Source organism: Ochlerotatus camptorhynchus, unplaced genomic scaffold (genome assembly GCF_037179485.1).
Source record: "Ochlerotatus camptorhynchus isolate MF236.1 unplaced genomic scaffold, CSIRO-AGI_Acam_v1.1 ptg000261l, whole genome shotgun sequence".
Lineage (NCBI taxonomy): Eukaryota > Metazoa > Arthropoda > Insecta > Diptera > Culicidae > Ochlerotatus > Ochlerotatus camptorhynchus.
The window spans coordinates 1,716,647-1,737,423 of NW_027040751.1; the positions used below are offsets into that span (position 1 = coordinate 1,716,647).

The 20,777-nt window shown below is 39.2% G+C and overlaps 1 protein-coding gene across 2 annotated transcripts in view; it reads right to left on the minus strand.

Moving 5' to 3' along the window:
- LOC135705187 (uncharacterized) overlaps positions 1–20,777 on the minus strand; it is a 351,007-nt gene that overhangs the window by 290,329 nt on the left and 39,901 nt on the right. For both annotated transcript variants that reach the window (XM_065226783.1, XM_065226782.1), the window contains exon 2: positions 11,719–12,211. In XM_065226783.1, coding sequence (XP_065082855.1) covers positions 11,719–12,211 — 493 coding nt within the window. The remainder of the gene's footprint in view (positions 1–11,718; positions 12,212–20,777) is intronic.

A 20,777-nucleotide genomic window follows, 5' to 3' on the forward strand; every position in this document is an offset into this window, starting at 1 on the left:
CGATTCCCGGTCCCGGTCTAGGAATTTTTCGGGTTGGAAAATTTCTAGACTTCCCTGGGCATAGAGTATGATTGTACTTGCCACACAATGCAGAAATTGTACAGGCATCGAAAGCTCTCAATTAATAACTGTGGATGTGCATCTAGAACACTAAGTTGAGAGCACGCAATAAGCTAATATGCGATATGCAATAAGCTTGAAATGCGAAGAAGAAGAAGAAGAAGATCCAAAATTCACGGATTTTGAAACGAAGTTATGTTTATCGTCAAACACTTATGCGAATTGAACGCAACTACCGCCAGATGTATGATATTGTTGTCCCATAGTCTTGCTGTTGAATATTTTTGGAATTGGTCAACTGGTTCCGGCGGAACATGCTGAATACGAATACGTCAATAATCAACTTCAAACGATTTATACCCATTATGTGGTACCTAAAATCACATGAGAATTCAAAAAGAAGATCAGTGGGGATCATATTAAACGTCCAGGATAAAATTGACCTCATCCGGACATGTTGGTATTGGGGTATGGCTAGTTTCTAACTTGGACCAAAACACATCATGAGGTATCTCAAATCACATGACAATTCAAAAACAAGTGCAGGTTGTATCATGATCCCAGGATCACTTTAGCCATATTCCGGGTACACCTTAGGTAGTTTCCGGCTCCTTTCAAGTTCCAAGTACCATCATACTACCCATGACATAAATACGTAAGAAGGGTCAGATCTCACCATAGGTGGATGAATTCAGTTTTTTTTCCTGAAAATACAAAAACTACCCAACAAACATTGGAAGCTTAATAAGAGCTTATTCGGGTAAACAAATGGCTTATTCAGCTCTTAATCAGCTCAATTTTTTTTGTTGGGTACGTACTTGAGAGAAACATTGAACAAAATTTTACGGATTTAGCGAATATCGATCTTGCACGGCACACTACTTTTTCAATCACGTGCCTTAAAAATACCTTTCAGAGTTTGAATATATTTATAAGAGTTTGTGAAGTGTTATGCCTATACTTAATTATAGGCCCTTTATTCATTTTACGGAACTTATCTTGATATTTGATTTGAGCTAGTGAAATTCAGCATCACTATAGTAACATCTACACCAGTTCGATCAACGAGTCCGAAGTATTAAATTAATATAATGTACTTCAAGATCGAGAATTCTAATATTAATAAACATTTTTTAAGTTGAAATCGCCAAAAATTTATGTTTAGAGACAAAACTTTAATATTATGATTTTTATTGATTTTACACCTTTGGTTGAAAAGCCTTTTCGACCCAATGATGATGGTTCAATTAACCAAGCAGTTAATTTGAAGCGGTTATCTTCGCCATGTTCATATCTTAAAACTAAATGGCACCAGTCTTTCATTTTATTTTGTTTGAATAATGATCAAATGTTAATACCGTTCTTCACCCATCTTCAACCAACCATCAAAGTTGAAACATGCGCCCGTACGTGGTTATGTCGGATGATTTTTGAAGATGTTAGCTAGCCCCCCCCCCAGGCTGCCCATCGCAACTGGATGCATCTTTGACGTTCATCGCTAATGCCCGGTTTACACTTATGCTGATTCACTAGTGCTTGTCGCTCACTATAATGGTTATCAGCATGATGTAAACAGTTTTTCGCAGCTGGTGCAGCAATTTCTGGCAGAAAAAAAAATAGCCCGATTTACATCCTTTATGATTAATTAGCATTATGAACCAGCACTAGTGTAAACCGGGCAAAAAGATCACTTTAATGAGCAAAAAAGCGATTAAAAGCAAAACATTTTCACCACGAATGGCAGATTCGCTCCACGTAAACCAAAGTTGTATAAGGGCGCCCCAACATAAGCGATCGTTTTTTTTTGTATTTGTTTACCAAAAATCCATTTCCCAATCTGGGTTAATCTTCAAATTTGGATCCGCGATCCGTGTTCACCTAGGGTGCCAGTGTTGAGCTTAGATAATCCCCGATGAGCATGGCTTAATCAGAAGAAAGTGAAACCCGACTTCTGTCGTCCTGCTCAGTGAAAGTGAATTTTCCGACGGGTGCTTTTCGCATGCAATAAACATCATTTTCTTGACGACCGACGACGAGTGCGAGTGCGAGGATAAGGATTGCGCAGCTCCTCGCAACAATTAACCAGAGTTGAAGATAATTGGCAAACATCCTCTCCGAAAGGCAGCTCGGCGATTTGACGGTTGTGTTGGGTAAAATGCAATGAGACGTTTTAATCCCAATTTGCTCATCTTTCAATTAGTTCCACTCGGGGGAGCGCACCACTCAACCCCGGTTGTGCTGTGCTCTCAGTTGAAAGGGGAGCGGCGGAGAAATATGAGAGGACACTACAAATTGGCAATGCGTGCCGAGAATTGCGGGTGGTAAGTGTGGTTGCGTTACAACATGATCTCCGTGGATGTCTGCTTAAAGTTTGTTGAAGGTAATGGAGGTACCGAAGAATGGATTGATTAGGAATGAAACCGATTGGTGAAATTAAACCAGAGCTGGTCTGAAAGATTTAGATCCGTCATGTGGTTGCATATTACAGCAGCTTAATTGAAATTCGCGACTGATCAATACATAATAAGACAGCCCCACCAAGGTGGATGGGAGACCTTAGCCTAACCAACTGCTGCCTCCGAAATTTTCACTAGCGGAACCCCCTGTAGAAAATCATGCCTAAACTGCTTGATAAAGGGTCCATTTTGAACAAACATCCCCGGTTTGGCGTTATGCTCTTACAGTACGAGGTTGTAAACCTTTCAAAGGACAGATAGTTTTCATCAAATCTACTATATTTATTATCAGTAACATAAAAATTTGATACTATTAAAATCAATTCATATAATTTATCATTCATGTAAATTTTGTATTAAATTAAAAAAAAGCTAGGAGAGAATCAATGGAACTGTAGCCATTTCAATATTCATGGAAAACATGGATATGCTCTTCAGAGAAAATGTCATAAAAGTTCAACAATCATAAACATTTTCAAATCCGTCCCACCTTCAACCCTCTTCAATTTCATGTAAACATCTCCTAATTGCTTTTTCTTAGGAGCCAACGATTTCCAAAGAGTCACCTTTGAATTGATTGCAGATTGACGGTAATGCATTTAGTTATGAGATTTACGTCCATCCGGATATCTTAATTTTGGTCCAATTTCTGTAAAAATATCCTCAAATTTAATCATCTCAATTTGAAACGTGCTCGGTTTCGAAGCGGCATAGGATTTGGATGAAACGCCCCTTTTCAATCATATTAATTTGACAGTGACGTTGCATCCGCATTCCTTGTTTCATATGATCTTCCCCAGCTCATACAACTACTAACAGTTGAGATTATATCCGCCGTGAACATGCAGCTGAACAAGAAAAAACTTATCACCCAAGGGGGTAGGACACTCCGCACACCAATCTTGGGTTATCTTTTATGTCAGTGTGCCGATTGTGTCAGTCATAGAGCAAGCTGCGATTGTTTGTAATGTCGTTTTCGTTTTTGCTACACTACACCGGTGTAGTGTAAGCAGCAATAAGCGCGAGTCATTGACAGCTCACCATCATTTGTTTGTAGACAAAGGTGCAACCGATAGCTACACCCTGAATTTTTTCGGTGTTCGGCGGTGTAGCACCGGTGTAGGTACACCGCAAAAACGAAAACGACATAAAATACCCATCCCGGCAACCCGGTATTTCAGACACCTTGAATGTTTTGGTTTGAGATCGCAAGGATAAATCGGGTTGAGGATGACGCGGGAAGTGGTGAGTGTACGAAATTTAGGTGAATTGCGTTAATAGGATAATAAAAGTCTGTGTCATAGGAGTTTATAATGTCCTCAAAGCCAGATCAGAAACCTGGCCTTTCGTGATGTGAAAGCAACGGTCTATCAGCGGCCGGAAAGAGTTGGAACCGGTGGGGAACATTGTTGGAGACCGATTATAGAGGATGATGAATATGACTTCTGAGTTTGTGTTGTGTGAGTTGTAGCATTAGTTGAATTAAGGGTACTAATGTGGTCTGATTAACTGCCTCTTTCTCTTGAGCCCACTCTAGAATCTACATTTCGTATTTAGATGTATAAGTGAATCGAAAAGGTCTGAGTTCTTCTAGTATATTCAATTAGAGGATGTTGCTGAATATACAGTCAAACAGCACGTAATGCTGTGAGCCACTTCAATGACAGTTGTCCAACAGTGCTTCCATTTTATTTACAACAATCCGATGCCTACACCCAACCGGGGGATGTAAGATTCGCTTACAATTATGTGGAATTCATCATCAGAGGATGTTAGTGAAGACCGCATGAACCGAGGATGCGATATACCGAGCTGTGGTCCAGTCCAATGCAAGAAAATGGTGAAAGAAAAATGTGGAGTGTAGGGTTTTTGACCTAATTTCCGTCCTACTAAGCACGACCAGCATTTTACCTCTATTTTTGAACGGGTTTGAACAAAAAATTGAATATTCAATATATCTGTCAAAGATGACTTCTAAATTTATTCACCTTTCCATACGTACCGTTGGATTTGATAAAGAGTCACGAATTATTGAGATATTGTTTAAAATCTAATACAGCTTCTTGATTCTAAATTCGTTCTACGAGTTTCAATTCCATCCAAACGTATTGAAACGCCATTAGATTTTCTTCGTCGTACGGATAAACGTAGAAAAAGGAGATTCGCTAGGAGTGCTTCTTTTGTTTTGAGAACAATGAGCGTAAATATTCATTCAATGCGCTCTAATAGGATTTATGCTGTAGCTAATGAACTAACGAATCGGAACAAACCTATTATTCATTTGTGCACGGTGAAATAATTGATATTATTGATCTTTCTTGATCTATAGAACGGAAATAGGCGATTACGACGAAGTATCGCTCTACCCTATTAGTGAGTGATATGAATCATGCGAATAAAAAACAAAGTAGCCGACTGGGGGACTCGAACCACGAACGTTCCGATTATCAGACCTGTGATTTCTCCATTGCTCTCTCCATGCTTCTGGATATGGGGAGGCTAAAAGCAAACAAAAAGCGCTCATTTACTCTCATACTCGACTTCGTATGCTTTTTCTGCTGGAGAGATTCGAGGTAAGTGTGTGCGTTGTTCAACAAAGTTATAAATATAAAGCTTTCTGATATAGTCGAACGCGTAGATAGCACACGCAATAACAAAGGCAAAAAACCATTACATCGTCTGCAAGGTCAACTTCTAACATTCGCTGCGATGTTCATGTAAATGTAAATGGATGTAAATTTATGGTTTGCGCGTACGAGATTGTGCTGAAAGTGTGCCAATGTATGTGCCCTAGCTGTGCCGAATCTAATTGCGGCACAATGTGTTGAGTGACTTACCCCTTGTTATCACCACCAAAATCCGAACACTTTATTTATTCTATAGCAGCGGCTCTAGTAGTCAGATTTGGAATGTTTTGACAGCAATTTGTGCCGAAAGTACGCGTGGTCCAGTGGTGAAAGTTTCGTCTTGATACGTGCAGTATTAAAAAAGTTGTACTAGACGGAAGACGAGAAGAGAAGATTGATCCTGGTCAACTCGAAATAACGCGAACAAGTAAAAAATACCGTTTCTACCGATAAATTCGCCCGGAAAGTGATGAGCTGGCAAGGAATTTGCAGCTGCGGACTCATAACCAAGCTTTTCATCACCAACAAAACGATGTACTTGAAGCTTAATAAGCAAGAGTACCTGAAGAAATGTATACTACCTTTCATTGAGACTCACAAAGGTCCTGTGAAGTTCTGGTCAGATTTGACAAGCTGCCACTACAGCCGGAAGGTGCTACAGTTCACAGTGGTCCAGAATGCAGATTTAGGTGGAAGGATATGTTTTGAGCCTGAAATTTAAACTTTAGTCTAAAATTCTCTTCTACAAAGTTGATTCTTATAGTTAGGCCCTCATTTTTATGACGATGAATTCTTGGGAGGTTATTATTATCATTTAAATCAAAAATTTAACTTTTTTGTTTGAAGAAATTAAGGTATTCATTCTTCGGCAAAGTTGTAGCTGATCTAATTTCATGCAACTTTATAGACTATTTTGTATTTTATTTTGAGCTTTTTTCCTTAAATTGAGCTAGGGTGTCTCTAAAAAAAAGTTGTTTTGCTCTAGTTCTCTAATTTCAAATTTCTCGGAAAAGTTGTCTTCAAATAACTTTTAGATCTTTAGAAGGCGCAAATTTTTGTTTCAAAGAGCCTGTCGATATCTTTCGCCGATCAAGAGTTATTGACGTTTTTCTTCTTAAAATATGCCCTTTTCAAATGTTATATCTCTGGTTGGGGCAAAAAAAAAAGGTTTTTATGGCATTTAAGAGGGCGTATGTTCTCAATAAATTGATAAAAAGAGGTATGTGTTTTTTAAACTCGTATAAAATCAATTTGAATGTATTCATATTTTTTTTACTATAATTGGGTATATCTTTTTAATTAGAAAATATACAGCGCTCTTGTTTGTAGCTTCAGTGAAAACACACAGTGTGGCTCTACGGTGCGGATATTTTGAATTTTGATAGGGAAATTAATAGCACTAACCTATCTATTTAAAGGTGGGTTAACTGAAAATTCAATTGGATTTAGCGTAAGCATTCTATACTAAAAAGTAACGAAAAAGTCCCAAAATAGCGATCAATCACTGATGATAAGAACTACCCTAGGATTCATTGCCATAAAAATGAGGGCCTAACGATGAGAAACAGCTTTGTAGAAGAGACTTTTAGTCTAAAGTTTCAATTTCTGGCTCAAAACATATCCTTCCACCTAAATCTGCATTCTGGACCACTGTGCCGTGGTACCGGGACAATAAGGGTGATTTTGTCGACAAGGATAGCAATCCATCCAACTGCCCGCAATTCCGCCCAATCGAAAAGTGTTGGGCAATTATCAAGCGGAAGTTAATGAAAACTCTCTCGACTCAGGACGCTGCACAGATGGCTCGATGTTGGAAAAAATGGGCGCTTAGGTTTACCAGTACCGAGTGTCTGGCAGATGATGGCGGGAATTCCAAAGAAAGTCCGCTAGTTCACCCGTTGGAGTAATTTAGCATTTTTTCATGAAAGTATAATAAAATACCTTGTGTGCTTAGGAAGTTATTGGCTTCTTTATCAATTTATAACTAATTAACATGAAATTTACTTATAAAGAAAAATTACTGTATTAATTTTCTATCAGATGTCATTGTCTTTTGTGGTGACATCTATCAAAAATCACGCATAAACTGTTTAAATTCCTTTTACAGACTACAAAATAGAGTATTTGGCACTGCAATGTATGCATTTAGATTAACATCCGAAATCTCTCTTTTTCAACACACTCAACACAACAAATGAAACTTATGAAACATTTTTTGTGTTGATTGTGCTTATAAAGAGGGACTTCGGATGTGAATCTAAATCCTTAAATAAGGGTAACGTTATTTTTTTTCAGTACCTGCTACTTTTTTCTGACGAGAGTAGGCTGTTTTTTCCGTGGAGTTTTTTATATCTATTATCGGTTGCTGATCTGGCCATAACCAAGCCCAGGAGACAATTTCTAGTTCCTCATTCTAGGTCCCTATTATTTACCGCTGAGAAGATGTTATGAAGCCAAGTGGACGCCTCCACGAGGCGTCCCATCATTCGTCTCATCATTAGTTCCATCATTCGTTGAGTCGCAGCGTTGAACCTGACCACGAAAAGGCTTACCAATGCACATCAAAAATCGACTACATACATCCGAGCATTTGTTTATCTCAAATCAAAGGAAGACATTCCGCGCAACTACCATAAACCGGACTAGCTCATGTTGAACTTCGTCAAGCTTCGTCTACAATTTGGACTTCTACATCAACACATGTCAAGCAGCCTTCAGTTTCAATGGGCTAGACTTGGTGAGTTCGTTCCATTTTGTAAATTTTTATCTTTTCAAACCAGTAACGGCAGTGGCGCCGGTGGTGTAGTGGTAAGCGTGATTACCTCTCACCCCAGCAGGCCTGAGTTCAATCCCAGTCGGCGCCGTCGGGATGTTCTGAGGCATAACATCTCTAATCACGCCTTCCTTCGGAAGGGAAGTAAAGCCGTTGGTCCCCGGTTCATGAGTTGATGAGTCGATAGGTAGGTTGCAGGTGTGGGAGCTGCCTTCCTGGCGTTGGTAGCATTGGTGCTCAGCACGGAAAACAAGATCGACGGAAAAACAAATCAAAGAAAAAAAAACCAGTAGCTCTGGGAGATCACCTTTTTGTGGTGCGTTGCTGGTATAAGATCTATCACCAAACCCTAGTCGTGACATCTTCAAACTAGGGAATCAGGATTTTCCAGTAATCAAAGGATCACATTTTAGTCCTTGTTACTTTTTATGACTTGATAATAGTGACAAGACTCGTGTAGTGACCACCACGCCGTTACGCATTTCTATATTGTATATTTCAAATCAAAAATATTGATTATGTTCAAAAATTTCACAAAATTCTTTTCCCTTTATCCTTCTCATTTTCCTTTCCCTCTTCTCTTTTCAGAAAGCGAGTAATGGCGCTATAGCCATAAGTCATTAAAGGCTAGGACAAGAGTTAGTGCTCATGCCCCAACCGTCAGAAGAAAATGGAGTATCACTTAACCTTTGATGCTTCCAACGACCAACCAATCATATAATTATCAAAATCGGAACGTACGGTACGATATGTCCACGTTTCATCCATTTATTGGATTCTGAAGCATCGTGTTCAAATCTTCGATTTAAACAGGCCCGATATTTTCTGAATCATCTTGCCCCTTAAATGCTGCACAGTAGGCCTGGCCGTTTTGATATGTGTGACGCATCTTCGATGTGAAACATATATCAAATAGACAAGAAAAATTATGTAGGTATATTTATCATTTTCCAGGATGCTTTCAAGAACTGGCTGTGTTGGTGTTAGATTAGATTAGATTAGATTAGATTAGTACCTGTTACTCTTTTCTGAAGTCTGTAAGACGGAAATCACACATCGTGTGTCATCAAAATACATGGCATGTTGAGAGATGGAGCTCGTGAGAGGAATTCTCTCTCTCAACTTTTATTTTATGACGTAAGATTATACGTATTTCAGCAATTTCAAAAAACCAAAATCCACCGCGTTACGAAAAGTGGTCAGGTTTTGACCACTTATAACTCTGTCAATAGCGGATGGATTTCAATTCTAAACAAGCCAATCGATTGGAATTTTTTCTACAAATCTGGTAAAATGAACACTTAATAAATTTTCAATAGGTCTCTAATGAAAATTACACAAATGTTCAACTGTTGCAATGGTGATTAAAATTATCACCGATTGCCCGCCAAAAAGTGGTTTCCCTAACATACACACTTTGAAATAACTAATTTTACACGTGACGGAATCCATCTTTGACATAAAGGATCAGACGTAAACAAATATTTCATGTAAAATTAAGTGCTCCGAGACTGAAAAGTTCAAAAGTACGTTTGATTGAGTTGAATTTCGCGTCTGTTAAGACTCAATTTTATATCATAATTGACGCTCGTATATGTCAGTCTCAGAGCACCTAAATTTACATGATTTTTTCTAAGTGTGTAGTCGCCGAATGTTGATACCGAGCTCGTAATCCAACGTCAAATCTACGGTTGTGTCTTGGATACAACCTCTTACTTTTTTTTTGCTCTCTGTGGACTGGTAGGAAACCAGGTAAAAAATGTGGTGAAAAAAACCTTTTTTTAATTTTATTGTAGCTCTAATAACTATAATTTGCGGAAAAAGCTGATCGAAAAATTCCATGAATGATTTTTATAGGTTCAAGTGAACGACAATCCTGACCTGAATATGCATCGGAAGGATATTATTTTCAGTTTTCCAAATTGCTTTATGGGGATTTTTATTGCTTCCTACCAGTGAAACAGCGTCATCTGTGGGAAAATGGCGCTGACTTAATGCTTAATTTAAAAAAAATGTGCATAGTACCATTCAATCATCAATTGAGGGTATGAAAATAAGAACTATGGTCGATAAAACACAGCTCAAGGATGGGCATTTTTTGGCAACCAACTTTGCCGAAAAGAGTACATTGGTGGTTACTTGCACCCAGCCGGGAGATGTAAGATTTGTCTACAATTATGAGAGATTCATCATCGCAGGATGTTAGTGGAGACTGTATGAACAGAGGATGCCATGTATCGAGCTGCGGTTCAATGCAAGAAAATTGGAAACCGAGTGGAGTGTATTAGTGAGTGAAATTATTCAAGTCGAAAAAATAAATAAAAAAAAGGCTGCCAGCACTCAAACCACGAACATTTCGAATATCAGACCTGTGCTTTTCCACATGTGCTTTGGAGCATAGATAGGATGGATCATGCAGGCAAAAGAACGTAAGAATTCCATAAGAAACTCTTATGAATTTTAGCCAAAATGAAATGGTTAAAGGTGTATAAGAGCTACCTCATGTTACCCGAAAATCATCGATGAGTCTCGCTTATGAAATTCATATATGTTGTTCATAAGTCGAGGTCTATTTGCCTTAGTGTACTGAACGGAAATTGGAGAGAATCGAAGCAAGTGTGTGCGTCGTTCTACAATGTACTATATGCATAAAAAGCTTGGTGGTATAGCCTGCTTGGCGAACTCATATCATTCTCTGCGGGGGATGATAGAAAATGCAAATAACATTGATTGTAATAAAATTTTGGTTTGCATGTGGGTATTGCTGATCGTTATTTAGTTATGCATGATTTTCTGGAGAAATGATAGTCATATTTTGGCATACAGTAAAGTTGTGATTTTTTTCGCGTGATTTATTTGAATCCTATCGAATTTAATATTGGTCATTACATCATCAAATTATTGCTGGATAAAATTTCACAAGGAATTTTAAATATTTGTTTATGAACCCAAAACATTTTTTTCAAGATAACTGGCAGTACTACCAGCATTTGAGCGACAAGTAAAATAGCGCTGCGCTTGAAATTCGGAAACCTCTCTTTGAGTTGAGGTTGGAGACTTAAACCAGCCTAAGGGCGAAAATCTCTTTAATAAAGTTATCTAATCTCATGTTTTGAGGTTGCTATCTTTGCCCTCGAATCCTGGGTTTATCGTTTTAGCGATAGATGTTGAGATTTGGTCTTTTTTCATTTTATTCAGTATCTTTAATACTTTATGGTCCTTCGTCACTGATGAGATTTTTTTTGAAAATACATCAAAATATAATTTGCTTATACATATCAGTTTGTACATCAAACTCATTCAAGGGTTAAGCATTTAAATTTATTTGGAACTAAGTTGCCGCTAAAAAAATCACTGCTGAAAGCACAATTAATATTAAAAGGAATAAATTTTTGGGCTACCAAGTCATGTGAAATACTGTTTTAAATTTGTAAACATACAGTACCCGTTCGATTTTGGCAACAAAGTTACAAAACCGGTTGTTTTCGGCACAGGGATTTTGGAGATAATGTATTTTTGCCCCTAGTGGTTACAATTTTGATGAAGAGTAATTATTAATAACGTCATTGTAATAAAGTTGACTCACGGTGGTCAAAAGTCAACGAAATCAAAAATTAAATTTCAAAATAGAACCGTTAGATTTTGGCACCACTAAATTTTTGGGCTTGTTGCCAAAATCAAACGGCAGTTTCCATGAACCTCTTGTACTATCCTTCTTGCAATATAAACATTGTCATCACAGTCATAGTTTTGAATCGATCAATTAAAATAAAAACAATATAAAAAAAAATCCATTACTCACCCCATGTCCAGCACCACTCAGGTACAGCTGCCACAGCGGCTCCTGCAGGCCCACCAAGCTGGTGACCTTATCCTTCAGTGGCAGCGAGCCGAGGCATCGCACCGAAAACGTTTGCCCATTGGTCAGTGATGCTGCTGCTGCTGTTGCTGCCGCGGCCGAGTCCTTCCCGGGGCCACCGTGTTCCTTGGCCACGTCGTTGAACATTCGCTCGATCTGCGCCTGGACGCAGTTGCCATTGCTGCCTCGACGGCTGGCATGGCTACCGCCACTGCCTCCACTCCCACCACCCGCATTGTGCAAATCTCGCAGATTGTTTGCCACTCCACTGATGTCCAGATTGTCCCGGTCGTTGATGATGGTGCTGGCCCCGCCGATCCGGCTGATGCCGCTGATCGATCCCGCGCCATGGATCGATGACGATCGGCGGCGGCCCCCGGGCCCTATTCCGAGGTTCAACGAGCTACGATCATCGATCCGTTGGCTGATGATCGATCTAGAATAGGAATAGACATCGTCGTTAGCGAGCGAGCCCTTGCGGAAAAGGTGCTTTGCGCCGGGACCGGGGCCGGGACCAGGACCAGGAACTGAGGGGTCACCACACCGGAGGTGATGCTGATGTTTGGTGTTAATCGGGTTAATAACGGGATCATTGGAGGTTAGGTTCGCACAGAAATGCTCCCCGGTGCTGTTATAGTTATTAGTAAAACCACTGCCACTGGTGTTATTGCTTTTGTCAGTCCGGGGACTGCTGTTATCGTAAAGGCATAGCTGGTGGATTATGAACACAAAGAAATCACTAACGGTTTGCCACATTGAACCGACTCGTGCGGAGAATGAGCATCGGAGGCACACTGAGTATTGCACATGGGGCGCTGTGGGACTTTTGATCACCAACAATTTATCGCTTCGGACTCGAATCTCCCCCTCAAAAAGTGTCACTGCACAACGAAGATGTCAAGATGTCACAATTTAAGCTTTTTCCCCTAAATCGCCAATATTTGCGCGAATTTCCCAATGTTACTTGGCTTCAAATAATCACAACACTATTTCTGTCACCGCGGAGTATTGCACGCATTGGGAATCAATTAGCTTTCGACGGTCAACCGTCAGATTTCACACTGTCAAACATCCAAATCGACTTCGATAGCTGGCTTGGATATTGTTTCGTTCAGACAAAACAGCCCACAACACTTTGGCAAGCGACGGCGACGAAGGCTTGTTAAACACCATTAATCATTTATGAGAACCACCAATTGTCGAAATTCGGCCAATTAAATGCATCCCCTCACTCTATACAACACAGCAAGTCAATCAAATCGAAACGCAAAGAAGAAAAGCGTCGCGATCTCTCTTCGAAAAGTCTCCTCCTAATGGGCGGGAGAAAAGACTTGGACACACGCCGATATTCACTCGTTCGAATTTAGGAGATAAGCGCGCACACGTTTTCACGACGATGGACCGGGGGCCAATTTGTCGAGGTCGAAGAATGCGTTCCGCACTGCACCAGGTTCGAATTGCGATTGAACGGCACTGACCAGCGGAGGATCGTCCCAAGACCATCGCTTTTCTCCGCGCACGATACGGTGAAGGCCTCGCGTCGCATCTTCTTTCCCTCCGTTACAGCCCATTTCGTGCTGACCTTTCTCCCGAGCGCGTACCTGGTGCCGCTTGGGAGAGGAAGCCATCAGGTTTTTCCTGCTCACTTGCTACCATACCACCAACCATCGCAAAAATTGTGGAGCTTTCCCGGGCTTTGAACCGATTCCAAGCTTTTCGTCGATTGGAGGTTTCAGTTTCCACTTGGTTCCATCTAGATCTTGGGATGGAACTGGGTGGTGATCAACTGAGAACTTGCGGGTAGTATATTTTTCGGGGATCGCTAGTGAGCTTTCATCGATCAATCGTCCACATACATGATCGATCGGGCTGGATCATGCAGGTTGAACCGGTTGTAAAATCGTGTTTACCAATATGGCATCAAGAAGTACGCAGTATGAATGAGCGTGAGCTTTCCTGTGGCCTAGACCTAGGACAACATTCGAAAACTTGTCTCAGAAATGGGAAAACTGGATAAAAGTGAACGTGTTGTTAGCTGGAGACAAGTGTGCTGATTTTCACTTATAGTAGGGAAAATAGGTTAGATATTTTGTTGTAGAGCTGGTTTGCGAGAATCTGATTCGAATCAATGACAAAGTTAGAAAACGAGTCAAAAGGATTAGCATGGGGTGAAACCCCGTTGTTCTTTTTAATCTTTGTGGGTTACATCCATTGGTGTTGCTTTTACTTTGGGCTTATAACTTGAATCCAAAATTGAGTCAAACATGTCTCTATTTGTACCATGTCAACAAAATATGCTACAATTCAGAAGTTTTACGAAAAGCTCATTATATGAGCTCAAGGCGTGAATACATCCGGCCAATCCAGAGAAAAGATAGCGTTGAATTTGACAACTATTTTTTCTCTGAATTGGCAATACGTTCGCTGGTGTCACAAATCCAGGATGAACGTTTTTCGCAGGTTGTTTCAACATTCGCCTTCTTTTTCCTTTTATTTAACGTCGGTCTCTGTTCCGCAATCTAGTGCCAATCACCGACGGACATCAATTGCTCTCCATTAATGGCAATCGAATGTACAAGGAAGGCAGCTTCCACACCTGCGTAGGGATATCGCACCCAAACACACATCATGCGCCGGGACCAACGGCTTTACTTCCCTTCCGAAGGAAGACGTGACCAGAGATTTTTATGCCTCAGACCTCGGCTGGGATTGAACCCAGACCCATTGGGGTGAGAAAGAAGTTACGCATACCACTACACCACCGGCGCCGGCTATCATTCGCCTTCTCAATGTTACGGCGTTCGCCACCTGATCAGGTTTTAATACTGCAGAAAAACGCCAAAAAGTATGCAACACAGCACACCACTTAAGCTACAGAATTCACAGAAAATTCACTCACCCAGGTTGCTCGATTTAGACCTGTGCGCCGGTCTTTTCATCGGCGGTGGCGGCGTAGAAACCATTTTTGCCTCGGCGGCGCACAGTGGGACGAATTAAAAAAATGTGAGGTATGGAAACTATTGAGTGGAGCATTTTGATATCTTTTAGAACGTTTCTTAATTTTTTGATAATTTTTCAAAGTATATTCTAAATTGTTTGCTTTACAATGCATGTTTTTCAATTTTTTTTAAATCAAGTTAATTCTTTAGTAATATGTTTAACGGAAATTAAAGCATTTGCACTATTTGTTTACTTTTGTGACCGAACATCAGTTTTTTGATTTGGGGTTACTTTGATAATGCTCGATGAATTTAGAAAGAAAAGGGGGGAAACTCAATCAATTTAGTTCTTGAATATGAAACTTTGCATGAGTATATAGTCAGAAAACATCATGAGCAATAAGAATACAAACTGTTTGTTCAGACCGGGGTATATGATTCTCATCTGCAAGAACCAGGAAACGGCTGACTGGTTAAAGGCTGAAGTTCCCAGTATCAGACCATGGGAAAATGCCTGTCTCGTTGCAGTCGACGAGAAACACATACCTCGACCTGAAATTTTATTGGGCTTTTTCCCGCGAAGTGCAGAGGATAGCACTGAAGATATTCTTGCTTTGGTGGAAAGCCAGAATGAGGGGTTAATGGTTGATGCCTGGCGAATCCTCAAACGGTATATCGTCAAACAGCATCACACTGAACTCGTATTCACTGTTGATGCTGTATCCATGAAAACCCTAGAAGAATGCAATTTTACTGTTGACTACAAGTTTGGTAGTGCTTTTATAAGGAAAAAAATTCCAACAAAGGCAGAAGATGAAGAAATCCGAAATAGTGATGGAATAATCGAGGGAGATAAAGAACAGTCTAAAATTCCTGAGATCCACGAGAATTCTGAAATTGTGGATAAGGGTGATGGCAATACTGATCAATGCAATAAAGAAGCTAGCAAAATTAAAATCCGGGAGACCAGACAGACTAGCGAAGCTTCTAATGATGTTGAGATGGATTGCTGTCGCTCAGATAAGTCCACTTCAGAAAGAAGCGAAGGAAATGGAAAAAAAACTAGCCCTCCAAAGTACACAAAATGCATCGGAAAATACTGGACAAAAATATCGAGAGATACAAGTCCACACAAAACAATACAAACTGACGGGTAATCACAATACCATGTAAATTGAGCAGAAAATGCCCAATAAAAAGAAACACTAATTAAACCGATGACGAAACAAAGCATAAAATTCATACAAGAAAACCTTCACCACGCAAAGGGAGCTTCAGCTATATTCAGCAAAACATTTGTTCAAAGCAAACTGGATGTTGCTTTCCTCCAGGAGCCATGGACACACAAAAGCAGGATTTTTGGAATGCCTTCACAATCGTGTAAGCTAATTTATGACGATACACAACTCTTACCAAGAGCTGCTATACTTATAAATAATAATATAAAAATGACCCCAATTACAGGATTCATCAACAGAGACATTGTTGCAGTTACTATAGAGGTACCAACTACGCGGGGGAAAACAACGCTTTACGTTGCATCGGCGTATTTTCCTGGTGACGTTGATGACGTACCTCCTCCAGAAATTGCAGCATTCGTTTCATACTGCAAAGGCCAGAACAAGGCCTTTATCATCGGATGTGATGCAAATGCTCATCATACCATTTGGGGCAGTACTGGAATCAACAAAAGGGGTGAGTCTCTTTTTGAATTCTTTACACAACAAAATATCGATATATGTAATAGGGGTAATTCTCCAACATTTATTAATGCAATAAGAGAGGAAGTTTTGGATTTAACGCTATGTAGCTCTGCTCTCTCAGATCGGGTAATAAACTGGCATGTATCAGATGAAATTTCATTATCTGATCATAGACAAATTCTATTTGAATATAAAGCAAGTGATATAATCAAGGAAACCTATCGTAATCCTAGGAAAACAAATTGGGAGCTGTACAACTCCAATCTCTCCGTACAATGGGATGTTTCTATGGATATAAGCACCAATGATAAGTTGAAAAAGGCATCTGAATGCCTAGTAACACAAATTAAACAAATTTAACCGAGCTAAAATAATAGGAAATTGGTCTACCTATAAAGAGGCTTTGACTGACTATAACAAAGAAATTAGAAGATCCAAACGTAAACATTGGAGACATATGTGTGAAAACATTGAAAGTACTCCTGTTACCGCAAGACTTCAAAAAGTCCTTTCTAAGGATCATGCAAACGGCTTAGGAGCCCTTAAAAAAGAGGACGGTTCTTTTACCTTAACTACTAAAGAAACATTGGAAGTAATGATGCAATCTCACTTCCCAGGGTATTTGCCTACTACTTCCACTATATCTGTTGTAAATTTCGCTAGAGGTCATGACTCAGTAAATGGATCAAGACAGTCCAATGAAGAGGCAAAAAATCTAGCTAGTGTAATGTTTACTAATTCTAAAGTTGCATGGGCTATAGACTCTTTTGAACCATTCAAATCTCCAGGTTTGGATGGAATTTATCCAATTTTAATTCAAAAGTGTAAAACAGTATTGATTCCGGCCTTAGTAAGTTTACTTAAAGCAAGCTTTTTGCTTAGATACATTCCTACAACGTGGCGACAAGTTCGAGTAGTATTTATACCAAAGGCTAATAAAAAAGACAAGTCTTCTCCCAAATCATTCAGACCTATCAGTTTGTCGTCAATTTTCCTTAAATTAATGGAGAAGATAATAGATGAACATATCAAATCTGAAATTCTTCCAAAAATACCAATGAGTAAAGCTCAATTTGCTTATCAACCAGGCAAATCAACAATTACAGCATTACACACTCTTGTCTCAAAAATCGAAAAATCCTTCGAAGCAAAAGAGGTATTAATGGCTGCCTTTCTTGATATTGAAGGAGCATTTGATAATGCATCTTTTAAATCAATGGAAACTGCCATGAAAAGACGTGGGTTTAATGAAAGCGTAATATATTGGATAGTAGAAATGTTATCGAATCGTGAAATAACATCAAATCTTGGAGAGTCAACCATAAAGGTAACAGCTGCTAAAGGCTGTCCTCAAGGAGGCGTCCTCTCTCCTCTTCTATGGTCGCTAGTAGTAGACGAGCTTCTTATTAGTCTTGAATCGCTAGGGTTTGAAATTATTGGGTTTGCGGATGATATAGTGATAATAGTCCGCGGAAAATTTGATGAAATCATATCAAGCAGAATGCAGACGGCATTACATGTAGCTACACTGTGGTGCAAGAATGAAGGATTGAAAATAAATCCTTCAAAAACAACGATTGTACCCTTTACAAAAAGACGAAAAGTCTTATTTTCAAAACTTTCTTTGGAAGGAACAGAATTAAAATATTCTTCGGAAGTAAAATATTTAGGAGTAACTTTAGATAGCAAGCTCTATTGGAATGTACATTTAGAACAAGTAATAAAAAAGCAACCAATGCTCTTTGGATTAGTAAAAGGACGTTTGGTAAGAAATGGGGACTCAAACCTAAAATGTTACATTGGATTTATTCGGCTATAGTAAAACCAAGAATAATTTATGCATCACTAGTTTGGTGGCCAAAAACAGTGCAAAAAACAGCTCAACAAAGACTTGAAAAACTGCAGAGGTTGGCCACTACCTCCATAACTGGAGCAATGCGCAGTACTCCATCTAAAGCCTTAGAAGCTTTGCTTAATCTTCTTCCTTTACATCAATTCATTCAACTGGATGCAATGAAGAATGCTCTCAGACTCAGACGAAAAAAAGAGCTCTTTGAAGGAGATCTTAAAAATCATATGAGCATCTTGAAAGAGATTCAATTAAGTCCACTAATTTTAAAGAATGAAGATTTTATGGCAAAAACTCATGAATTCAACCATCTATTTAATGTGTTTAATACAACACGCAATGATTGGGAGACTGGAGGGCCGTTGATTCGTCCTGGGTCTATAACATTCTACACGGATGGCTCAAAACAGGATAACAGGGTAGGGGCAGGAATAACAGGTCCCGGAATTAACTGTTCTGTAGCAATGGGTAAATGGCCAACAGTATTCCAAGCAGAAATATTTGCGATTCTAGAATGTGTAGAAATATGTTTAAAAAGAAATTATAGGAATGCAAACATATGCATTTTTTCGGACAGTCAAGCAGCATTGAATGCCCTTAAATCAATGATCTACACTTCAAAGTTAGTGTGGGAATGCTATAATCAACTTCAGAAATTGTCCTGTCGTAACAAGGTAAATCTATATTGGATTCCTGGTCATTGCGGCATTGAAGGAAATGAAAAAGCTGATCAATTAGCAAAGCTTGGCTCATCCCAGAAATTTATTGGTCCCGAACCATTTATTGGTCTATCGCCTTCTAATCTGAAAATGGAATTAAAGAACTGGGAAAAAAGCAAGGTACAATCCAATTGGAATAATACCTCAACAGCCCGGCAATCTAAACAATTCATTAAGCCCAACGTTTTGAGTACGCAAAGGTTACTCAATCTTTCCAAAAAAGATTTAAGCACCTACACTGGATTAATAACAGGACATTGTCCTAGTAAACATCATTTTAAAAAAATTGGAAAGCTTAGCGACGATAGATGTCGCTTTTGTTATTTGGAGAGCGAAAGCTCTGAACATTTATTGTGTGATTGCACTGCTTTATTTAATAAACGATGCAGATTTCTTGATAAAGGACTCACCGTACCTGAAGAAATTTGGACCAGTATACCCAATAAAGTTGTAAACTTCATTCGAAGTGCAATTCCATATTGGGATAATGCCGATGATCAATAATGAAGATCACTCTACATAGTGGTTGATCATCAAAACACACGGCAAATAGTAAAAAGAGGATACACCACAATAGATCAAAACACTGGTCGCAGTGGTAAATGTCCACGACACGGAAAAAAAAAAAAGAATACAACATTGAAATTGTTATGGCTATATAGGAAACACATTTCATTAGTGATGGTTTGAGTGTTTTTTTTTCAAAGAATCGAAAAACACGAAATTGCGTTTTAATATGTTTGTAATAGATGTAACATATACTATATAAAAACTACAAACGATGTCAACGGAAATGCCCTAAGCTACAATATGGAATCAATGTTTCTAATTCGAAAAAAGCGCACAGGGTTTTCTTTAATCATTATATTTTACTATCCTAGTTACTCGCCATACAAAGATACCCCGGATTACGGTACTCTATTTGAGTGGTAAATTTTTTTGATTAAGGTTGATATACAATCGGATAAAAAATAACTTTTTGATGTCTTATTAAAATTGATGAACATCTATAGAAAATAGTAGATTAAGTCATTTTAGGAAACTTTGTCAAACCCAACAATTATCTATCTCTCAAGTGGACAAAGTTATAGGGTGATAACGGAGTACAAACGGTATTAAAGTAGTAAGTGTTTAAAAAATGCACATTTTTGCTGAATGAAGGAAATCACTATCTCTTTGTTTGAAGGATTTACATAAGTATTTATAATTTTTACCACTCTAGCAGCTAAAGTCAACGTAGATTCGTTCAACAACTTATACCCTGTTGTTGCATATACAATTCATTGGGGGATCCAAGTGGCAAATGAATAGGATCGTTCCGTTTCCCTTACATTTTCCCATACAAGAATATAACCAAATTCGTTCAAATTTCGCACAGTTTTTGGGGACCTGAATTAGTGCAGTGCATCATCAGCAGTGGGGAATCCACCCTTATCTAAATGCCTCGAAAAATGGTCATGAAAATAGCAACATTGAGGAACTTTATTAGAAAATAGGCTGGTAAACGGCTGGAAAATGCGTACCATTGATACTTCGCGTATCTGCAGGTATAAAATAGACCCCACTAGCGGTCCTTAGCCTCTTGTCCAGTAACTCCTATCCCTACCACTCTGCGTGGCCGGCTGGGGTACGAGTAATCATTTGGAAGATCGGGTAACCAACCCCGGTGGGACCTTGGTCGTATGCTGACAGGGAAGGGGGTGGGACTCCTCTCTCCGGAGAGTGCAGCCTTCGAGCGTCTGTTCACCATGGAGGTGCGGCTCAAAACGGCGTCTGTTCTCCATGTTAGGAG